The 20,790-nt window shown below is 41.8% G+C and overlaps 2 protein-coding genes across 2 annotated transcripts; both read right to left on the bottom strand.

Moving 5' to 3' along the window:
• Positions 1 to 357: 357 nt before the first annotated feature.
• On the bottom strand, positions 358 to 3,383 carry LOC120019196 (pancreatic secretory granule membrane major glycoprotein GP2-like). The gene is made up of 6 exons (XM_038962510.1): positions 3,251 to 3,383; positions 2,226 to 2,383; positions 1,483 to 1,728; positions 1,191 to 1,341; positions 1,001 to 1,076; positions 358 to 753 (listed from the first exon to the last, which is right to left on the bottom strand). The coding sequence occupies exons 3-6, from the start codon at positions 1,680 to 1,682 to the stop codon at positions 734 to 736; spliced, it is 447 nt and encodes a 148-aa protein (XP_038818438.1). The 5' UTR covers positions 1,683 to 1,728; positions 2,226 to 2,383; positions 3,251 to 3,383; the 3' UTR covers positions 358 to 733.
• Positions 3,384 to 3,388: 5 nt separating this feature from the next.
• LOC120023642 (uromodulin-like) lies at positions 3,389 to 19,099 on the bottom strand. The gene is made up of 5 exons (XM_038967691.1): positions 19,088 to 19,099; positions 17,171 to 17,413; positions 4,466 to 4,913; positions 4,099 to 4,185; positions 3,389 to 3,501 (listed from the first exon to the last, which is right to left on the bottom strand). Exons 1-5 carry the CDS (start codon positions 19,097 to 19,099, stop codon positions 3,389 to 3,391), a joined length of 903 nt encoding a protein of 300 aa, XP_038823619.1.
• Positions 19,100 to 20,790: the final 1,691 nt, after the last annotated feature.

The following is a 20,790-nucleotide window of genomic DNA, read 5'->3' as shown; positions in this document are numbered from 1 at the left end:
AAGAAAGGAGCATCATAAACTACAACTCAGACTGTCATGGTCATTCTGAAGACTTTAATTGTGTTCTTCTACAGTGGAACTTAAATAGCACTAGTTCAATACACCAATCAGTCTTCCTGCTTTGGTAAAACAACCTAGGAAGTGTTCAGTACATTAACTAAATACATATCATGAATGTCACTTGTCTTTAACAAGTTTAGCCAGTTTTCCTAAAATCCTCTATGGTCAATTAGTCCTCTGTTGTTCTGCCTTTTGTAAATATGTGTTTAACCTGCCTTACAATAAATATAGACCTGTTTATTTCTATGTTTACAACCTGTTAAATAGACAATCATTAGACAATGAGCATCATCATACAGAGTTATTTATTGACATCATCAAATCACAGCATACACACACAGAACTCAGGTTTGGTTGGAACTTACAAACACAGCAACTCAGGTTTGGTTGGAACTTACACAATGATGTGAGGAAATGATCAGTCCTAAAACAATGCAAGTCTATGTGTATACAACATACACAGTACAATGAAATCACACTGTAGTGCATCAATTCATTACTTAGAATCTAAACGAGTATTTCTGTGCCCTTGAAAGTTACACTGGGCTGTAGGTTGGGATGGAGATCAGGGGAGTAGTGCAGGAGGGACCCCATCCTTCATATGCTGGGGGTCCCAAGGCTCACTCCAGACTCTGGGTCCCTGCCATCCTTCATATGCTGGGGGTACCAAGGCTCACTCCAGACTCTGGGCCCCTGGGGGTCAAAGAGAATCTGACTGTTAGAGAGGAAACACACCAGAACGACGGTTCCTCTGACCAGGCCATCATTTTCCTGATCATTTCCCAAAGAATCTACATGTTGAATCTGTGAAACAGCCACCGTTCTCTGGCACCCAGCAGGTGGTCGCTACAACACAGCTTGGCGACAGCAGTCAGCTACTTATTGCCTAAAGCCTAGGTGGTATATTAGCTTATGAACTAAACTGGAATGAAATACTCACAGCTGATTGGCCCGATGGCTATGGGCTTGAGGAGGACAGTATCAGACACAGAGCGAGATTTCCTTCCAGAGCACACCTGTAGAGAGAAAGAGACCAACCACTATGTCAGAGAGACCAAGCACTGCGTCATAGAGACTAAACACAAAAGTCAAAGAGTCAGAGAGAGACTGTGGAGGAGTTGAGGACTCACTGGAGTGCAGGAGGAGCTCCTCTGGTCACACAGGCTGAGGCTGCAGTGCAGGAAGAAGTAACGGTAGTCCACCTGCAACGCAGCAGAGAAGCGAGCCCTGAGGGACGAGCCGCTTTCCTCCACGGTCACCTGGGTACGATTTGTAGGACACCTGGGAGAAGAGCCAAGAAACAGCAAAGGGTTCAAGGCATGCACGGCTACACAGACCGTACACAGCAACAAACATACCATACTTCACACACAAAACAAACACACATAGACATGCAAACAGCTGATGAATAGAGTCATGGACCTGTCCTGAATCATGTAGGTCCGCGGGAGATTATCAGGGTTGGGGGATTGGTTGGCATAGCAGTCCCTTAGAACAACAACAAAACGCTCCATCCCGGACTCCTCTACGGACACGCCCACGCGCAGAGTGGAACCAATCGGCAGGAGGACTTCACCAGCTGGGTAAGACTCTGTGTAGTTTGAGTTACGATACAGAAACATGGAGGCTCTGGCCTTGGCACCGACTCCAACAGCTCCACGACTATTCCTATCAAGAGGTGAACATGAAGCCAAATGACATCAGATATTAGACAGTTTGATAACTTCAGATATCAAAGTTATTACAAAAAAACGTGTGAACAAATCTTTTATTATTTAATCTTTATTTAACTGGGCAAGTCAGTTAAGAACAAATTCTTATTTACAATGACGGCCTACACCAGCCAAACACGGACGACGCTGGGCCAATTGTGCGCCACCCTATGGGACTCCCAATCACAACCGGTTGTGATACAGCCTGGATTTGAAACAGGGTGTCTGCAGTGACGCCTCTACCACTGCTTAGACCGCTGCTCCACTCGGGAGCCCCCCTTAAGACTTCCAAACACTTATTATATATGAACTCTTAACTCTTAATGTAGGTGTTTCATGTATAACAATATCTTCAATTGGAAAACCAGAGGACAGAATTATTCAAAACAGTTTGATTTCGTAATGACTGTTCTGTCAGAATAAACTTAATAAACATTCTGTGTATTTTCTCACAGTAGGTAGGGTCTGATGGCCACATTCAGACTGCTCTCTGTCCCCAGAGGATAGACACAGGAGAGAGGAAAGCTCACGGGTCGGGAGAGAGAGTCATTCCTCCCATCTACTGGATAAACGAATAAGCTGTTGGAGTAGACAGCATGGGTGGTGTTAGTCTGAAATAGAAGAAAAGTGTTCACAGTTAAATTAATACTCAGGTCTTATACACAGACCTACTAACATTCAGGTCTAATACACAGACCTACTAACATTAAGGTCTAATACACAGACCTACTAACACTAAGGTCTTATACACAGACCTACTAACATTCAGGTCTTAAACACAGACCTACTAACGTTAAGGTCTTATACACAGACCTACTAACATTAAGGTCTTATACACAGACCTACTAACATTAAGGTCTTATACACAGACCTACTAACATGAAGGTCTTATACACAGACCTACTAACACTAAGGTCTTATACACAGACCTACTAACATTCAGGTCTTATACACAGACCTACTAACATTCAGGTCTTATACACAGACCTACTAACATTCAGGTCTAATACACAGACCTACTAACATTAAGGTCTAATACACAGACCTACTAACATTAAGGTCTTATACACAGACCTACTAACATTAAGGTCTTATACACAGACCTACTAACACTAAGGTCTTATACACAGACCTACTAACACTAAGGTCTTATACACAGACCTACTAACATTAAGGTCTTATACACAGACCTACTAACACTAAGGTCTTATACACAGACCTACTAACATTAAGGTCTTATAGACAGACCTACTAACGTTAAGGTCTTATACACAGACCTACTAACACTAAGGTCTTATACACAGACCTACTAACATTAAGGTCTTATACACAGACCTACTAACATTAAGGTCTTATACACAGACCTACTAACATTAAGGTCTTATACACAGACCTACTAACATTAAGGATCAGTTATAGTCTAAACTCTTCCATTGTTGAACAACCTCCAGTCAGACATTGAGTTAACGTGTTCTCACCTCCAGAGTGTTCCCACAGCGTCCCTCCCTGCGCTCCACCTGGTACCACACCGTGCCGTTACGATCCTCGTGGGCGGAGCACCTAGAGTCGGCCAGGTGAGCTGTGGAAGCGTTCAGACCAGCGGCCCTCAGGTTAGCCTAGTTTAGACCCACCTGTATCATGCTCTGCCCACACACCACCTCTGGGGCCATGATAGGAGGATTGGTGGTGGTAACAGTTATCCGAGGTGGTGTAGGTGTAGGTGTAGGGGCTGTTATAAAAGGTAGATAGAGAGGGGGAGTAGAGAAAGAATGAAAGAGAGGAAGAGAGAAAAACAAGAGAATACAAAATGGCTGTCAGCCAGGTGTCAAGAGCGAATAGTGCTGCAGGAACTCGTTCCTCTACTACACTGGTATTCTGTTGTGGAATAGTCTCCCACTGCCTATTAAACTGTCCCAGTCCCGGGGGGTTAAAGGATAGGTCAGAGTTCATCTTTGGACAAAGTTGAGTAGCTCTTAATGTGACTGCATTAATGCCTCTGCTACATCAGAAAAGTGAAGGCAGAGGTCTGGCTCCCGAGGCCGTCTTAGCTGTTAGAGTTTTTGTTGATAATGATAAAAGATTTATTCATGTCCATGAGGACAAAATGAACGGATCAGAACAGGTTGACTGTATTTTCATATTCCTGCATCTAGTTGTAGTTATTTATTGACTATATGCTGTGTTGTTTTCTCAGTGTTGTATGTATTCCATCAGAAGTTGGAAAACGTTGGAAATGGATTTGACCCCCGGTCTGTACTCAGTGCATCTTTTCCCCAATAAGTCAATCAATCACTGAGGAGTACGATGTGTTCTTCTTAACACTCACCTTTCCTCTCACACCTCCAGGTGATCTTATCCTCACTCCTACAGGTGTCATCATCTCTACAGGTAGAACACACCTTGGTGTTGACGTCTGGAACAGCAGAGGGGAGGCGCGTTCATGGATTTGCTGTGACTAGGACACACTCAGGTTATACGACTGATGTACAATGTATTTGTCACTGCGGTTGTGAAACCACAACTGAGTTGCACAAAAATGTTTACGCAACCGTTGTGGAGTGTCTAAAGTCTCTCTTGACATACTGTCAATATATATACAGAGACTTGGTTCTGGGTTCAGAGACTGAATTGGACACCTTTGAACATTCTTAATGTCTTTAAGAAACAGTGACAAGGACATTATGATGTCATACCTGCACAGTAGGCCAAGTGGCAGTTTATTGCAGGAACCAACTTGTAGACATAGTAGTTTCCATAGCAGGCTTTGACATGGATGGGAGGTTGTTTAAACGAGCAGCAGTTACCAGACCAGCTCCCACAGACGCCCCTCTGAACCACCCTGTCTGACAGCTGGGGATGGGGCTCTGTGAGCCACAGGGGGGCGTGGGTTCCACACATGTTAATCTCCACACACCTCTCTGGCATCTGAACGCTGGTGTGCCCCAGGAACAGGCGATACCAGCCCTGAAAGTTGATGCTCTGGTCGCAGTGTAAGCCCCCATTAACCTGGTTGTTGTTGGTGGTGGAACGCCAGTCGTCATTCAGTGCGGTGTAGTTCTGGCAGGGGTCTGCACAGCGAAGTGTTCCACCAACACTGATACAGTCCTGTCCCACTGGACACTGTGTGCCCCCACAGCTAAACTGGATAGATTTGGCAACAGTCACACCTGCGAAAACAACCCCCCCCCATGAAAACGTATGATATCCCTGGGCTCTGGTCAAAGGTAGTGCACTATACAATCATCAGGAAGCCCTGTGGGATGCAACCCAATGTCTCTCTCTCCAGAGTTGAAACTCTGGCAATAAAGAGAACGAGGGTGATATCTACATCCTGAACTTGAGAATTAGGCTAAAATAATGAATACAGTGTGTCACACCCTGATCTGATTCACCTGTCCTTGTGATTGTCTCCACCCCCTCCAGGTGTCGCTTATTATCCCTGGTGTATATATCCCTGTGTTTCCTGTCTCTCTGTACCAGTGTATATATCCCTGTGTTTCCTGTCTCTCTGTACCAGTGTATATATCCCTGTGTTTCCTGTCTCTCTGTGCCAGTGTATATATCCCTGTGTTTCCTGTCTCTCTGTGCCAGTGTATATATCCCTGTGTTTCCTGTCTCTCTGTACCAGTGTATATATCCCTGTGTTTCCTGTCTCTCTGTACCAGTGTATATATCCCAGTGTTTCCTGTCTCTCTGTGCCAGTGTATATATCCCTGTGTTTCCTGTCTCTCTGTACCAGTGTATATATCCCTGTGTTTCCTGTCTCTCTGTGCCAGTTCGTCTTGTATGTGTTGTTCCCGTACTTCTTTTGCTATTCTCCTTTTTCTAGTCCTCCCGGTTTTGACCCTTGCCTGTTTTCTGGATTCCGTACCTGCCTGCCTGACCGCTTTGCCTGCCCTGACCTCGAGCCTGCCTGCCACTCTGTACCCCTTTTGGATTGTTCAATAAATATCAAAGACTCAAACCATCTGCCACCGGTGTCTGCATCTGTGTCTCGCCTTGTGTCCTTATACAGTGAGATAAAGGAATGAGAGTCCTGCACACGGAACGTTGCTGTTTTGGCTGCGGGAATAAAACACTGGGGAGCAACAATGTTCTGAGTGAAGCTCTCATTCTGTTACCTAAACGGGAATAAGTCAATCAACCTTTTACCTGAGTTGTCTGCAGTAACATGCTTAAAGAACAGGAGCATCATCAGAACACCCGATGACATCATTCTGTTCAGCTCAGACACACGACTGAAAGAAATGATACAAAGAAGAAGTGTAAAAATGTGAATTCACTGAGGAGCAAAGTGAGGGGGGCAGTGGAAACGCGTCTCAAACAGTATTGATGAATATACCAACAATGTGATAAACAGCAACACACTCAGAGCTTGTCAAAGGTTAAAACACAGTCAGGTCGAGTACGCAGCGTCATCACACTCCAAAGCCATTGTAATACAGTTGAAGTCGGAGGTTTACATACACCTTAGCCAAAGACACTTAAACTCAGTTTTTCACAATTCCTGACATTTAATCCTAGTAAAAATTGCCTGTCTTAGGTCAGTTCGGATCACCACTATTTTGAGAATGTGAAAAGTCAGAATAATAGCTGAGATAATTATTTATTTCAGCTTTAATTTCTTTCATCGCATTCCCAGTGGGTCAGAAGTTTACATACACTCAATTAGTACTTGGTAGTGTTGCCTTTAAATTGTTTAACTTGGGTCAAACGTTTCGGGTAGCCTTCCACAAGCTTTCCACAATAAGTTGGGTGAATTTTGGCCCATTCCTCCTGACAGAGCTGGTGTAACTGAGTCAGGTTTGTAGGCCTTCTTACTCGCACACGCTTTTTCAGTTCTGCCCACAAATTTTCGATAAGATTGAGGTCAGGACTTGTGATGGACACTCCAATACCTTGACTTTGTTGTCCTTAAGCCATTTTGCCACAACTTTGGAAGTATGCTTGGGGTCATTGTCCATTTGGAAGACCCATTTAACAAGCTTTAACTTCCTGACTGATGTCTTGAGATGTTGCTTCAATATATCCACATAATTTCCTCCCTCATGATGCCATCTATTTTGTGAAGTGCATAATTCCCTCCTGCAGCAAAGCACCCCACAACATGATGCTGCCACCCCCGTGCTTCACAGTTGGGATGGTGTTCTTCGGCTTGCAAGCGTCCCCCTTTTTCCTCCAAACATAACGATGGTCATTATGGCCAAACAGTTCTATACAGGTAAACCTTCAAGTGACTCAAATAATGTCAATTAGACTATCAGAAGCTTCTAAAGCCATGACATAATTTTCTGGAATTTTCCAAGCTGTTTAAAGGCACAGTCAACTTAGTGTATGTTAACTTCTGACCCACTGGAATTGTGATACATTGAATTATAAGTGAAATAATCTGTCTGTAAACAATTACTTGTGTCATGCACAAAGTAGATGTCCTAACTGACATGCCAAAACTATAGTTTGTTAACAATAAATTTGTGGAGTGGTTGAAAAATGAGTTTTAAATGGCTCCAACATAAGTGTAGTTAAACTTCCGACTTCAACTGTATGTTACGCAAACATAAACTACATTATAAACCGGGTGGTTCGAGCCATGAATTCTGATTGTCTGAAAGCCATGGTATATCAATCAATCAATCAAATGCATTTATAAAGCCATTTTTACATCAGCCGATGTCACAAATTGCTATACCACGTGTATGACAAAACATGTCTTTTTACTGCTCTAATTACGTTGGTAACCAGTTTATAAAAGCAGTAAGCCACCTCGTGGGTTTGTGATATTTGGCCAATACACCAAGGCTAAGGGCTGTGTCCAGGCACTCCGCGTTGCGTCGTGCTTAACAACAGCCCTTGGATGTGGTATATTGGCCATATACCACACCTCCTCGTTATTGCTTAATTATATTAATGAAATCATATTTTGGTTAGGACAAAGTGGATTCTTCTAGTTGAGAGAGAGCACTTACCTCTGTGAACTGATTTCAGTGGCCTTCGATGTGACTGATTGGTTGTTAATTGTCTTCTCAGATATCTCTACAGATACAATACAGCATTAACCAAATACAGACACAGATATTCATGCTGTAGTACTGTAGTACTGTAGTACTGTAGTACTGTAGTACTGTATGGATCTATATGTACTGTAGTACTGTAGTACTGTAGTACTGTAATACTGAGGAAATTATAAAACCTACCTTTTTGTGATGATTTTGGTTACCACGGACACCTGTGGTACAACATTGCAAGGGGAGAGAGGGGTTTGATTTAGCTAATAACTCACTATTAACAGTCAAATCTTCCCCAAATAACTGGCCCAGTCAATCAGGAGAGATTTCCTATTTGGGTGCCTTCAAAGCAGAAGTCATGAAATGCATGTCTAACGCAGGGCTGGTAGAAACGCTGTTCTCTGTTCTCTGGAGTTGACGGAGGAGTCTTTATATCTTTCCTGACGGACAGCGCATCACAATCTCAGAAACAATAAAGTACATCTTACCAGTCTGGAGTGAGCCTTTGTTTGTGGTAGAAAGGAACCAAGCCTGCTTGATTTATATACATATGCCGAAGAGGGAAATGACTGTTTCAAATGGTAAAATTAATATTTGAAATTCAAATAAGAGCAAACAACTTCACACCTTGTCTGGGAAGGGAAGTAGATCAGAGTGACGTCTCTGGTGTGGTGCCATTAGGCGTGAACGACAAGCAACGGTATAGAATTGATGTTTAAATGAGATTATTTGTGGATAAAAGTGGGTGAATGTAGCAGACCAATAGTCTGAGAATCTCTCTGTTGATTCAAGACAGAGAAAAGACAACAGCAAGTGTGATTTTCAGTGGGTGCTACTGTAAGGTACATTTATCAAAGTTCATTTTCAGCCTTGTAGACCATTAAATATCTTGCAAAATATTAATCTTTGTTTGCTTAAATGTCTAATTTATCATTTTGTTTTCAAAGTTCTCTTAAAACATTTGCCTAAAACTTTAGGAAATTATTTTTTTGGATTGATGTATTGGTAACTTTGAGTATACATGTGTCATTGAAACTGAGGGGACAGACATCTCCCTGTCTCAAACCACACATTAGCATGTTGTTTAGTTCTAGTAAGTGGCCCATTATTTAATGCTTCTTTTTTTTTACCTCAGAATTCTGGAATGAAGAATCCACAAGCCCAACTCAGCATTCAGCACTGCAGAAAGCCAGAGCCTGTAGGTGTAGGGGACACCTGTTGTTTGGACTTGCCAAGCAGTTGCTCACACACACTGACTACGCTTGTGGAGAAACATCCTTGTCTGAGGAGTCTTTAAAAAATATTTTTTATTTATTTAACCAGGCAAGTCAGTTAAGAACAAATTCTTATTTACAATGACGGCCTTAAGAATAAATTCTTATTTACAATGACGGCCTACCCCGGACAACGCTGAGCCAATTGTGCGTCACCCTATGGGACTCCCAATCACGGTCGGATGTGATGCAGCCTGGATTTGAACCAGGGACTGCAGTGACACCTCTTGCACTGAGATGCAGTGCCTTAGACCGCTGCGCAACTGCAAACATGTTTTAGTATAAGTATTGATGTGACATCGTTACATATAATTGGCTAATTTCTTTTGATTAGGTTTCTCCTGTATAAGGTGGCAAGGATGTGAGGGATGCAATGGGGCAGAGCTTGCATTCTCCTCAACCTGGAGGGAAATGACTTCCTCATAGTCATTCTTTATTTGCTTCAACAGGCTATTGAAACAGGCCAATTTTTGTTGTTGTATGATGTACTATTAGAATGTGCATCTAAATGTTTTTTCCTTAGGAATAACATGGGGGGAATGTATGTTCCAACATCTACAAACTGTTAGCGGTGGCACCTCTCACCAATGAGTTGTGTTTCATCTTTACACTATCAAAATAAAAAGAGTCTGTTGACTGCTGACACGAACATGAACAAGACACCATAGATTTTGTGCACAGGACAGTTGGCATGAGTATAGGATCCTGTAATGAATCTTAAACTAACATCTCCAACAACAGGATACACACAGGACAGTTGGCATGAGTATAGGATCCTGAAATGGATCTTAAACAAACATCTCCAACAACAGGATACACACAGGACAGTTGGCATGAGTATAGGATCCTGTAATGGATCTTAAACAAACATCTCCAACAACAGGATACACACAGGACAGTTGGCATGATTCCAATCTTCTGTTTGGTAGTCGATGATGATGGCGCAAGATCCTGCAGTGAAAAATAATCGATGTCTAGGTAACTAGAGACAACAATAGTACATACACAAGCATAAACACATTCATATTAAAAGGCACTACCCATGTGAAGTCATTAAAAAGAGAATCATAAACTAATATTCAGACTGTCATGGTCATTCTGAAGACTTTTATTGTGTTCTTCTACGGTGGAACTCAAACAGCACTATTTCAACACACCAATATGACTAATAGTTTTACTGCTTTGGTAAGACAGCTTGGAATTGTCCAGAACATTGACTAAATATGGATCACGAATTTCACTTGTTTTTAACAAGCCAGCTGTTGAGCCAGCTGTTGGAGTAGACAGCATGAATATGCTGTTGGAGTAGACAGCATGAATAAGATGTTGGAGTAGACAGCATGAATAAGATGTTGGAGTAGACAGCATGAATAAGCTGTTGGAGTAGACAGCATGAATAAGATGTTGGAGTAGACAGCAAGAATAAGTTGTTGGAGTAGACAGCAAGAATACGCTGTTGGAGTAAGCATGAATAAGGTGTTGGAGTAAGCATGAATAAGCTGTTGGAGTAGACAGCATGAATAAGCTGTTGGAGTAGACAGCATGAATAAGCTGTTGGAGTAGACAGCATGAATAAGCTGTTGGAGTAGACAGCATGAATAAGCTGTTGGAGTAGACAGCAATAATAAGCTGTTGGAGTCGACAGCATGAATAAGCTGTTGGAGAAGACAGCATGAATAAGCTGTTGGAGTAAGCATGAATAAGCTGTTGGAGAAGACAGCAAGAATAAGCTGTTGGAATAGACAGCATGAATAAGCTGTTGGAGTAAACATGAATAAGCTGTTGGAGTAAGCATGAATAAGCTGTTGGAGTAGACAGCAAGAATAAGCTGTTGGATTAGACAGCATGAATAAGCTGTTGGAGTAAGCATGAATAAGCTGTTGGAGAAGACAGCATGAATAAGCTGTAGGAGTAAGCATGAATAAGCTGTTGGAGAAGACAGCAAGAATAAGCTGTTGGAATAGACAGCATGAATAAGTTGTTGGAGTAGACAGCATGAATAAGTTGTTGGAGTAGACAGCATGAACAAGCTGTTGGAGTAGACAGCAAGAATAAGCTGTTGGAGTAGACAGCATGAACAAGCTGTCAGAGTAGACAGCATGAACAAGCTGTTGGAGTAGACAGCATGAATAAGCTGTTGGAGTAAGCATGAATAAGCTGTTGGAGTAGACAGCATGAAGAAGCTGTTGGAGAAGACAGCAAGAATAAGCTGTTGGAATAGACAGCATGAATAAGCTGTTGGAATAGACAGCAAGAATAAGCTGTTGGAGTATACAGCAAGAATAAATTGTTGGAGTAGACAGCAAGAATAAGCTGTTGGAGAAGACAGCATGAATAAGCTGTTGGAGTATACAGCAAGAATACGTTGTTGGAGTAGACAGCAAGAATAAGCTGTTGGAGTAAGCATGAATAAGCTGTTGATGTAAGTATGAATAAGCTGTTGGAGTAGACAGCAAGAATAAGCTGTTGGAGTAGACAGCATGAATAAGCTGTTGGAGTAGACAGCAAGAATAAGCTGTTGGAGTAGACAGCATGAATAAGCTGTTGGAGTAGACAACAAGAATAAGCTGTTGGAGTAGACAGCATGAATAAGCTGTTGGAGTAGACAGCATGAATAAGTTGTTGGCGTAGACAGCATGAATAAGCTGTTGGAGTAGACAACAAGAATAAGCTGTTAGAGTAGACAGCATGAATAAGCTGTTGGAGTAGACAGCATGAATAAACTGTTGGAGAAGACAGCATGAATAAGCTGTTGGAGTAGACAGCATGAATAAGCTGTTGGAGTAAGCATGAATAAGCTGTTGGAGAAGACAACATGAATAAGCTGTTGGAGTAAGCATGAATAAGCTGTTGGAGAAGACAGCAAGAATAAGCTGTTGGAATAGACAGCATGAATAAGCTGTTGGAGTAAGCATGAATAAGCTGTTGGAATAGACAGCAATAATAAGCTGTTGGATTAGACAGCAAGAATAAGCTGTTGAAGTAGACAGCATGAATAAGTTGTTGGAGTAGACAGCATGAATAAGCTGTTAGAGTAGAAAGCATGAACAAGCTGTTGGAGTAGACAGCAAGAATAAGCTGTTGGAGTAGACAGCATGAACAAGCTGTTAGAGTAGACAGCATGAACAAGCTGTTGGAGTAGACAGCATGAATAAGCTGTTGGAGTAAGCATGAATAAGCTGTTGGAGTAGACAGCATGAATAAGCTGTTGGAGTAGACAGCATGAATAAGTTGTTGGAGTAGACAGCATGAACAAGCTGTTGGAGTAGACAGCAAGAATAAGCTGTTGGAGTAGACAGCATGAACAAGCTGTTAGAGTAGACAGCATGAACAAGCTGTTGGAGTAGACAGCATGAATAAGCTGTTGGAGTAAGCATGAATAAGCTGTTGGAGTAGACAGCATGAATAAGCTGTTGGAGAAGACAGCAAGAATAAGCTGTTGGAATAGACAGCATGAATAAGCTGTTGGAGAAGACAGCAAGAATAAGCTGTTGGATATACAGCAAGAATAAATTGTTGGAGTAGACAGCAAGAATAAGCTGTTGGAGAAGACAGCATGAATAAGCTGTTGGAGTATACAGCAAGAATAAGTTGTTGGAGTAGACAGCAAGAATAAGCTGTTGGAGTAAGCATGAATAAGCTGTTGGAGTAAGCATGAATAAGCTGTTGGAGTAGACAGCATGAATAAGCTGTTGGAGTAGACAGCATGAATAAGTTGTTGGAGTAGACAGCATGAACAAGCTGTTGGAGTAGACAGCAAGAATAAGCTGTTGGAGTAGACAGCATGAACAAGCTGTTAGAGTAGACAGCATGAACAAGCTGTTGGAGTAGACAGCATGAATAAGCTGTTGGAGTAAGCATGAATAAGCTGTTGGAGTAGACAGCATGAATAAGCTGTTGGAGAAGACAGCAAGAATAAGCTGTTTTGAATAGACAGCATGAATAAGCTGTTGGAATAGACAGCAAGAATAAGCTGTTGGAGTATACAGCAAGAATAAATTGTTGGAGTAGACAGCAAGAATAAGCTGTTGGAGAAGACAGCATGAATAAGCTGTTGGAGTAGACAGCAAGAATAAGCTGTTGGAGTAAGCATGAATAAGCTGTTGGAGTAAGCATGAATAAGCTGTTGGAGTAGACAGCAATAATAAGCTGTTGGATTAGACAGCATGAATAAGCTGTTGGAGTAGACAGCAAGAATAAGCTGTTAGAGTAGACAGCATGAATAAGCTGTTGGAGTAGACAGCATGAATAAGTTGTTGGAGTAGACAGCATGAATAAGCTGTTGGAGTAGACAACAAGAATAAGCTGTTAGAGTAGACAGCATGAATAAGCTGTTGGAGTAGACAGCATGAATAAGCTGTTGGAGAAGACAGCATGAATAAGCTGTTGGAGTAGACAGCATGAATAAGCTGTTGGAGTAAGCATGAATACGCTGTTGGAGAAGACAGCATGAATAAGCTGTTGGAGTAAGCATGAATAAGCTGTTGGAGAAGACAGCAAGAATAAGCTGTTGGAATAGACAGCATGAATAAGCTGTTGGAGTAAACATGAATAAGCTGTTGGAGTAAGCATGAATAAGCTGTTGGAGTAGACAGCAATAATAAGCTGTTGGATTAGACAGCAAGAATAAGCTGTTGAAGTAGACAGCATGAATAAGCTGTTGGAGAAGACAGCATGAATAAGCTGTTGGAGTAAGCATGAATAAGCTGTTGGAGAAGACAGCATGAATAAGCTGTTGGAGTAAGCATGAATAAGCTGTTGGAGAAGACAGCAAGAATAAGCTGTTGGAATAGACAGCATGAATAAGCTGTTGGAGTAAACATGAATAAGCTGTTGGAGTAAGCATGAATAAGCTGTTGGAATAGACAGCAATAATAAGCTGTTGGATTAGACAGCAAGAATAAGCTGTTGAAGTAGACAGCATGAATAAGTTGTTGGAGTAGACAGCATGAATAAGCTGTTAGAGTAGAAAGCATGAACAAGCTGTTGGAGTAGACAGCAAGAATAAGCTGTTGGAGTAGACAGCATGAACAAGCTGTTAGAGTAGACAGCATGAACAAGCTGTTGGAGTAGACAGCATGAATAAGCTGTTGGAGTAAGCATGAATAAGCTGTTGGAGTAGACAGCATGAATAAGCTGTTGGAGTAGACAGCATGAATAAGTTGTTGGAGTAGACAGCATGAACAAGCTGTTGGAGTAGACAGCAAGAATAAGCTGTTGGAGTAGACAGCATGAACAAGCTGTTAGAGTAGACAGCATGAACAAGCTGTTGGAGTAGACAGCATGAATAAGCTGTTGGAGTAAGCATGAATAAGCTGTTGGAGTAGACAGCATGAATAAGCTGTTGGAGTAGACAACAAGAATAAGCTGTTAGAGTAGACAGCATGAATAAGCTGTTGGAGTAGACAGCATGAATAAGCTGTTGGAGAAGACAGCATGAATAAGCTGTTGGAGTAGACAGCATGAATAAGCTGTTGGAGTAAGCATGAATAAGCTGTTGGAGAAGACAGCATGAATAAGCTGTTGGAGTAAGCATGAATAAGCTGTTGGAGAAGACAGCAAGAATAAGCTGTTGGAATAGACAGCATGAATAAGCTGTTGGAGTAAACATGAATAAGCTGTTGGAGTAAGCATGAATAAGCTGTTGGAGTAGACAGCAATAATAAGCTGTTGGATTAGACAGCAAGAATAAGCTGTTGAAGTAGACAGCATGAATAAGCTGTTGGAGAAGACAGCATGAATAAGCTGTTGGAGTAAGCATGAATAAGCTGTTGGAGAAGACAGCATGAATAAGCTGTTGGAGTAAGCATGAATAAGCTGTTGGAGAAGACAGCAAGAATAAGCTGTTGGAATAGACAGCATGAATAAGCTGTTGGAGTAAACATGAATAAGCTGTTGGAGTAAGCATGAATAAGCTGTTGGAATAGACAGCAATAATAAGCTGTTGGATTAGACAGCAAGAATAAGCTGTTGAAGTAGACAGCATGAATAAGTTGTTGGAGTAGACAGCATGAATAAGCTGTTAGAGTAGAAAGCATGAACAAGCTGTTGGAGTAGACAGCAAGAATAAGCTGTTGGAGTAGACAGCATGAACAAGCTGTTAGAGTAGACAGCATGAACAAGCTGTTGGAGTAGACAGCATGAATAAGCTGTTGGAGTAAGCATGAATAAGCTGTTGGAGTAGACAGCATGAATAAGCTGTTGGAGTAGACAGCATGAATAAGTTGTTGGAGTAGACAGCATGAACAAGCTGTTGGAGTAGACAGCAAGAATAAGCTGTTGGAGTAGACAGCATGAACAAGCTGTTAGAGTAGACAGCATGAACAAGCTGTTGGAGTAGACAGCATGAATAAGCTGTTGGAGTAAGCATGAATAAGCTGTTGGAGTAGACAGCATGAATAAGCTGTTGGAGAAGACAGCAAGAATAAGCTGTTGGAATAGACAGCATGAATAAGCTGTTGGAGAAGACAGCAAGAATAAGCTGTTGGATATACAGCAAGAATAAATTGTTGGAGTAGACAGCAAGAATAAGCTGTTGGAGAAGACAGCATGAATAAGCTGTTGGAGTATACAGCAAGAATAAGTTGTTGGAGTAGACAGCAAGAATAAGCTGTTGGAGTAAGCATGAATAAGCTGTTGGAGTAAGCATGAATAAGCTGTTGGAGTAGACAGCATGAATAAGCTGTTGGAGTAGACAGCATGAATAAGTTGTTGGAGTAGACAGCATGAACAAGCTGTTGGAGTAGACAGCAAGAATAAGCTGTTGGAGTAGACAGCATGAACAAGCTGTTAGAGTAGACAGCATGAACAAGCTGTTGGAGTAGACAGCATGAATAAGCTGTTGGAGTAAGCATGAATAAGCTGTTGGAGTAGACAGCATGAATAAGCTGTTGGAGAAGACAGCAAGAATAAGCTGTTGGAATAGACAGCATGAATAAGCTGTTGGAATAGACAGCAAGAATAAGCTGTTGGAGTATACAGCAAGAATAAATTGTTGGAGTAGACAGCAAGAATAAGCTGTTGGAGTAAGCATGAATAAGCTGTTGGAGTAGACAGCATGAATAAGCTGTTGGAGTAGACAGCATGAATAAGCTGTTGGAGTAGACAGCATGAATAAGCTGTTGGAGAAGACAGCATGAATAAGCTGTTGGAGTAGACAGCATGAATAAGCTGTTGGAGTAAGCATGAATAAGCTGTTGGAGAAGACAGCATGAATAAGCTGTTGGAGTAAGCATGAATAAGCTGTTGGAGAAGACAGCAAGAATAAGCTGTTGGAATAGACAGCATGAATAAGCTGTTGGAGTAAACATGAATAAGCTGTTGGAGTAAGCATGAATAAGCTGTTGGAGTAGACAGCAATAATAAGCTGTTGGATTAGACAGCAAGAATAAGCTGTTGAAGAAGACAGCATGAATAAGTTGTTGGAGTAGACAGCATGAATAAGCTGTTAGAGTAGACAGCATGAACAAGCTGTTGGAGTAGACAGCAAGAATAGGCTGTTGGAGTAGACAGCATGAACAAGCTGTTAGAGTAGACAGCATGAACAAGCTGTTGGAGTAGACAGCATGAATAAGCTGTTGGAGTAAGCACGAATAAGCTGTTGGAGTAGACAGCATGAATAAGCTGTTGGAGAAGACAGCAAGAATAAGCTGTTGGAATAGACAGCATGAATAAGCTGTTGGAATAGACAGCAAGAATAAGCTGTTGGAGTATACAGCAAGAATAAATTGTTGGCGTAGACAGCAATAATAAGCTGTTGGATCAGACAGCATGAATAAGCTGTTGGAGTAGACAGCAAGAATAAGTTGTTGGAGTAGACAGCATGAATAAGCTGTTGGAGTAGACAACAAGAATAAGCTGTTAGAGTAGACAGCATGAATAAGCTGTTGGAGTAGACAGCATGAATAAGTTGTTGGAGTAGACAGCATGAATAAGCTGTTGGAGTAGACAACAAGAATAAGCTGTTAGAGTAGACAGCATGAATAAGCTGTTGGAAAAGACAGTTTGACTAACACTAAGGTCTTATACACAGACCTACTAACATTAAGGATCAGTTATAGTCTAAACTCTTCCAGTGTTGAATAACCTCCAGTCAGACATTGAGGTAACGTGTTCTCACCTCCAGAGTGTTTCCACAGCGTCCCTCCCGTCGCTCCACCTGGTACCACACCGTGCCGTTACGATCCTCAGACCAGCCTTGTTTAGAGCCACCTGTACCAGGCTCCACCAGCTCTGTGTCGCTACGATCCTCAGACCAGCAGCCTTGTTTAGACCCACCTGTACCAGGCTCCACCAGCTCTGTGTCGCTACGATCCTCAGACCAGCAGCCTTGTTGAGACCCACCTGTACCAGGCTCCACCAGCTGGTTTGGGGTCACTTAGAAATGTCCTTGTTTTTGAAAGAACAGCACAATTTTTGCCCAATAAAATAACATCAAATTGATCAGAAATACAGTGTAGACATTGTTAATGTTGTAAATTACTATTGTAACTGGAAACGGCAGATTTTTTTTGGAATATCTACATAGGCGTACAGAGGCCCATTATCAGTAAACATCACTCCTGTGTTCCAATAGCATGTTGTGTTAGCTGATCCAAGTTTATAATTTTAAAAGGCTAATTGATCAATAGAAAACCCTTTTGCAAAACTGTTGTTCTGTTTAAAGAAGCAATAAAACTGGCCTTCTTTACACTAGTTGAGTATCTGGAGCATCAGCATTCGATTACAGGCTCAAAATGGCCAGAAACAAAGACCTTTCTTCAAAAACTCATCAGTCTATTCTTGTTCTAAGAAATGAAGCCCATTTCATGCGAGAAATTGACAAGAAACTGAAGATCTCGTACAGCGCTGTGTACTACTCCCTTCACAAAAAAGAGCAAACTGGCTCTAACCAGAATAGAAAGAGGAGTGGGAGGCCCCGCACAACTGAGCAAGAGGACAAGTACATTAGAGACGCCTCACAAGTCCTCAACTGGCAGCTTCATTAAATAATACCCGCAAACACCAGTCTCAACGTCAACAGGGAAGAGGCGGCTCCGGGATGCTGGCCTTCTAGGCAGAGTTGCAAAGAAAAAGCCATATCTCAGACTGGCCAATAAAAAGAAAAGATTAAGATGGGCAAAAGAACATTGTTTTCACAATCCATTCACACACACGCACACACACACACACACACACACACACACACACACACACACACACACACACACACACACACACACACACACACACACACACACACACACACACACACACACACACACACACACACACACACACACACACACACACACACCTATTACCCTTACCCCCTCTGCCCACCCAACCAGGAGCTCCAAAACTAGCCCATCAAGGTGAGCACATGTTTTGGGTGACTACAGACCACGTGAGCCTGAGTTACGCAAGGACTTTACAAAGAGCTCCCCATTTCTCTTTACCTCCGCTCTCTCTCTCTCTTTCTCTCTCTCTCTCTTTCTGTCTCGCTCACTCTTTTCTCTCTCTCTCTCTTTCTGTCTCTCTCCCGTTCTCTCTCTCCCTTTCCTTCTTTATTTCGTTCTCTCTCTCTCTCTCTCCCTTTCTCTCCCTCTCCCTCTCTATCTCTTCCCCCTCTCTCTCTATCCCTCCCCACTATCTCTCTCTCTCTCTCTCTCTCTCTCTCTCTCTCTCTCTCTCTCTCTCTCTCTCTCTCTCTCTCTCTCTCTCTCTCTCTCTCTCATTGTACAGAAGTATCCTGGGCTCAAACTACACACACAATTAGTAATTTTTATTACACAGTAAATAAGAATAGAATATGTTTCTAAACACTTCTACATTAATGTGGATGCTAACATGATTACGGATAATCCTGAATGAATCATGAATTATGATGAGTGAGAAGGTTACAGAGGGTCAATGATCATACCCCAAGACATGCTAACTTCTCAAAATTGTCAATAACAGGTTAGCATGTCTAGGGGGTATGATATTTTCACAACAGTAATTCATACAACAGGAATTTGCATTTTCTTGCCCACCCACTTTTAACCCCACCTCTCACCCAATTTTCCATCTGTAAAACAATACACTCTACTACAAGGAAAAGGCCAGCCTGAACTTCCTGTCTGGAGAGTGTCACACAGAGGTTGTGAACACACACACAATGCAAACAATGGTAACCTTGGAGACAATGGGGCATTCATATGGAACGTTACAAATGCGCATGTATCAAAATGTTTTACAGCAAACAATGGAAGACTACTACAATTGTTTATATCCAATATTAGCTATAAGCTAAAACATTGGAACTGAGCATGGACCCAAGCTGAGGCCTACTGTTTAACTTAGCTACTGTATCCACAACACAACGAAGCAGACCACAACTACATAAAACACAACTAAGACTACTTTATTTACAAGAGTCTTTAGGGGTGTCAATTATTTTGACCTCTACCTTTTGAGGAAAAACGTATTACTTGTTAAACAAGATCTCTTTCTCTGGCAATTGTATTAGTATAAAATAATATAACTTCCTCATTTTTTGTAGCACACAATATATCTCAGTATTTCAATTATTTATTTTATAGTCATTATTGCTCATCTTTATCAAGGGTGTCAATCATTTTGGACCTCACTGTATAACCAACCTATTACAACTTGGATTGTCTTAAAACTGTCTCCTCATTCAGGTACAAAGTACTGAACGCCAGCGTCATCCCCGAGGGCCAGTTCATGGACAACAAGAAGGCTTCTGAGAAGCTGCTTGTGTCCATTCATATAAATAACAATGATTTTTCAATCACTTCCGAACCCACTGTGTTTCTTTTCCTGTACCTGAGTGAAACCATTCTCTCTGTGATCCACTCACATGTCTTGTTGTTGACGTAAATAAACATCATCTCCATTCAACATGTGAAGGTCCTGTCCCAAATGGACCCCTAAGCCCTATCCACAGGTGTAGCTAAAACTATGGTGGTAGGCCTTGCCCTCTGATAGGCTAGGGGTGGAAGTTTCAACCATATTGCTTATACCAATCAAATCCTCTCATTTCTCCACAAGTGCATAGGGCATTAGGTTTAGGGAGCGATTTGGGATTGGGCCTAAGAATGTGGTAATTCTGTATTGAGTGCTTTCAGCGGTCAAGTGTATTCTATAAATCATTTTTCAATGTTTTAAATGTGTTACGTTCCCCAGTTTCTGTGTTGTATTTGAGTGTGTGTGTTTCAGGAGATGGCTTCCTGATAACTCCCCAAGCAGCTGATTGGTCGACCCCAGGCTAATTGATGATTGGAGCTGACCCCGCCCCCTCGTCAAGAAGCAGCTGACTCTAATCACCATTGCCACCAGAAGATATAAAAACCAGTGTTCTGTTCAGAAGAAGAGAGATGAGATCAGGAGAGAGATTAGAGGGAGATTGAATATTTAGGAGAGAGATTAGAGAGAGAGGAGAGAAATTAGAGATTAGAGGGAGATTGAATGTTTTGGAGAGATCATTAGAGAGAGAAGGAGAAGAGATCAGAGATAGAATTGAATATTTTGTATAGTGTTGGTTGTGTATCAGAAAGTGTTGGTATGTACTATATTAGTTGTTGTTGGTAGCAGCTTTGCTATGTCCTGTGTTTGTGAGTGTTTGTGAAATTGTTAATAATTATTCTGTTTCATTTGTTCCCAGGGGGGAAGGGGAAGGCACTTTGGGAGTGCTTAGGCAAGAGGCCCGCGGGCATACATATACCCGTAGTATATTTACTGTCTAGGCACACTAGG

Source organism: Salvelinus namaycush, chromosome 2 (genome assembly GCF_016432855.1).
Source record: "Salvelinus namaycush isolate Seneca chromosome 2, SaNama_1.0, whole genome shotgun sequence".
NCBI lineage: Eukaryota > Metazoa > Chordata > Actinopteri > Salmoniformes > Salmonidae > Salvelinus > Salvelinus namaycush.
This window is presented reverse-complemented; position numbering and strand designations above follow the sequence as displayed.

Coding starts and splice junctions, on each gene's coding strand:
- LOC120019196 (XM_038962510.1), bottom strand. CDS start 1,682: ATGTTTCTGTATCGTAACTCAAACTACACAGAGTCTTACCCAGCTGGT. Junction 1,342..1,482: donor ACCTACATGATTCAGGACAG/GTCCATGACTCT, acceptor CTCTTCTCCCAG/GTGTCCTACAAATCGTACCC. Junction 754..1,000: donor AGCCATCGGGCCAATCAGCT/GTGAGTATTTCA, acceptor TTTGACCCCCAG/GGGCCCAGAGTCTGGAGTGA.
- LOC120023642 (XM_038967691.1), bottom strand. Junction 4,186..4,465: donor CCACTTGGCCTACTGTGCAG/GTATGACATCAT, acceptor CTGCTGTTCCAG/ACGTCAACACCAAGGTGTGT. Junction 3,502..4,098: donor CTGGAGGTGTGAGAGGAAAG/GTGAGTGTTAAG, acceptor CTTTTATAACAG/CCCCTACACCTACACCTACA.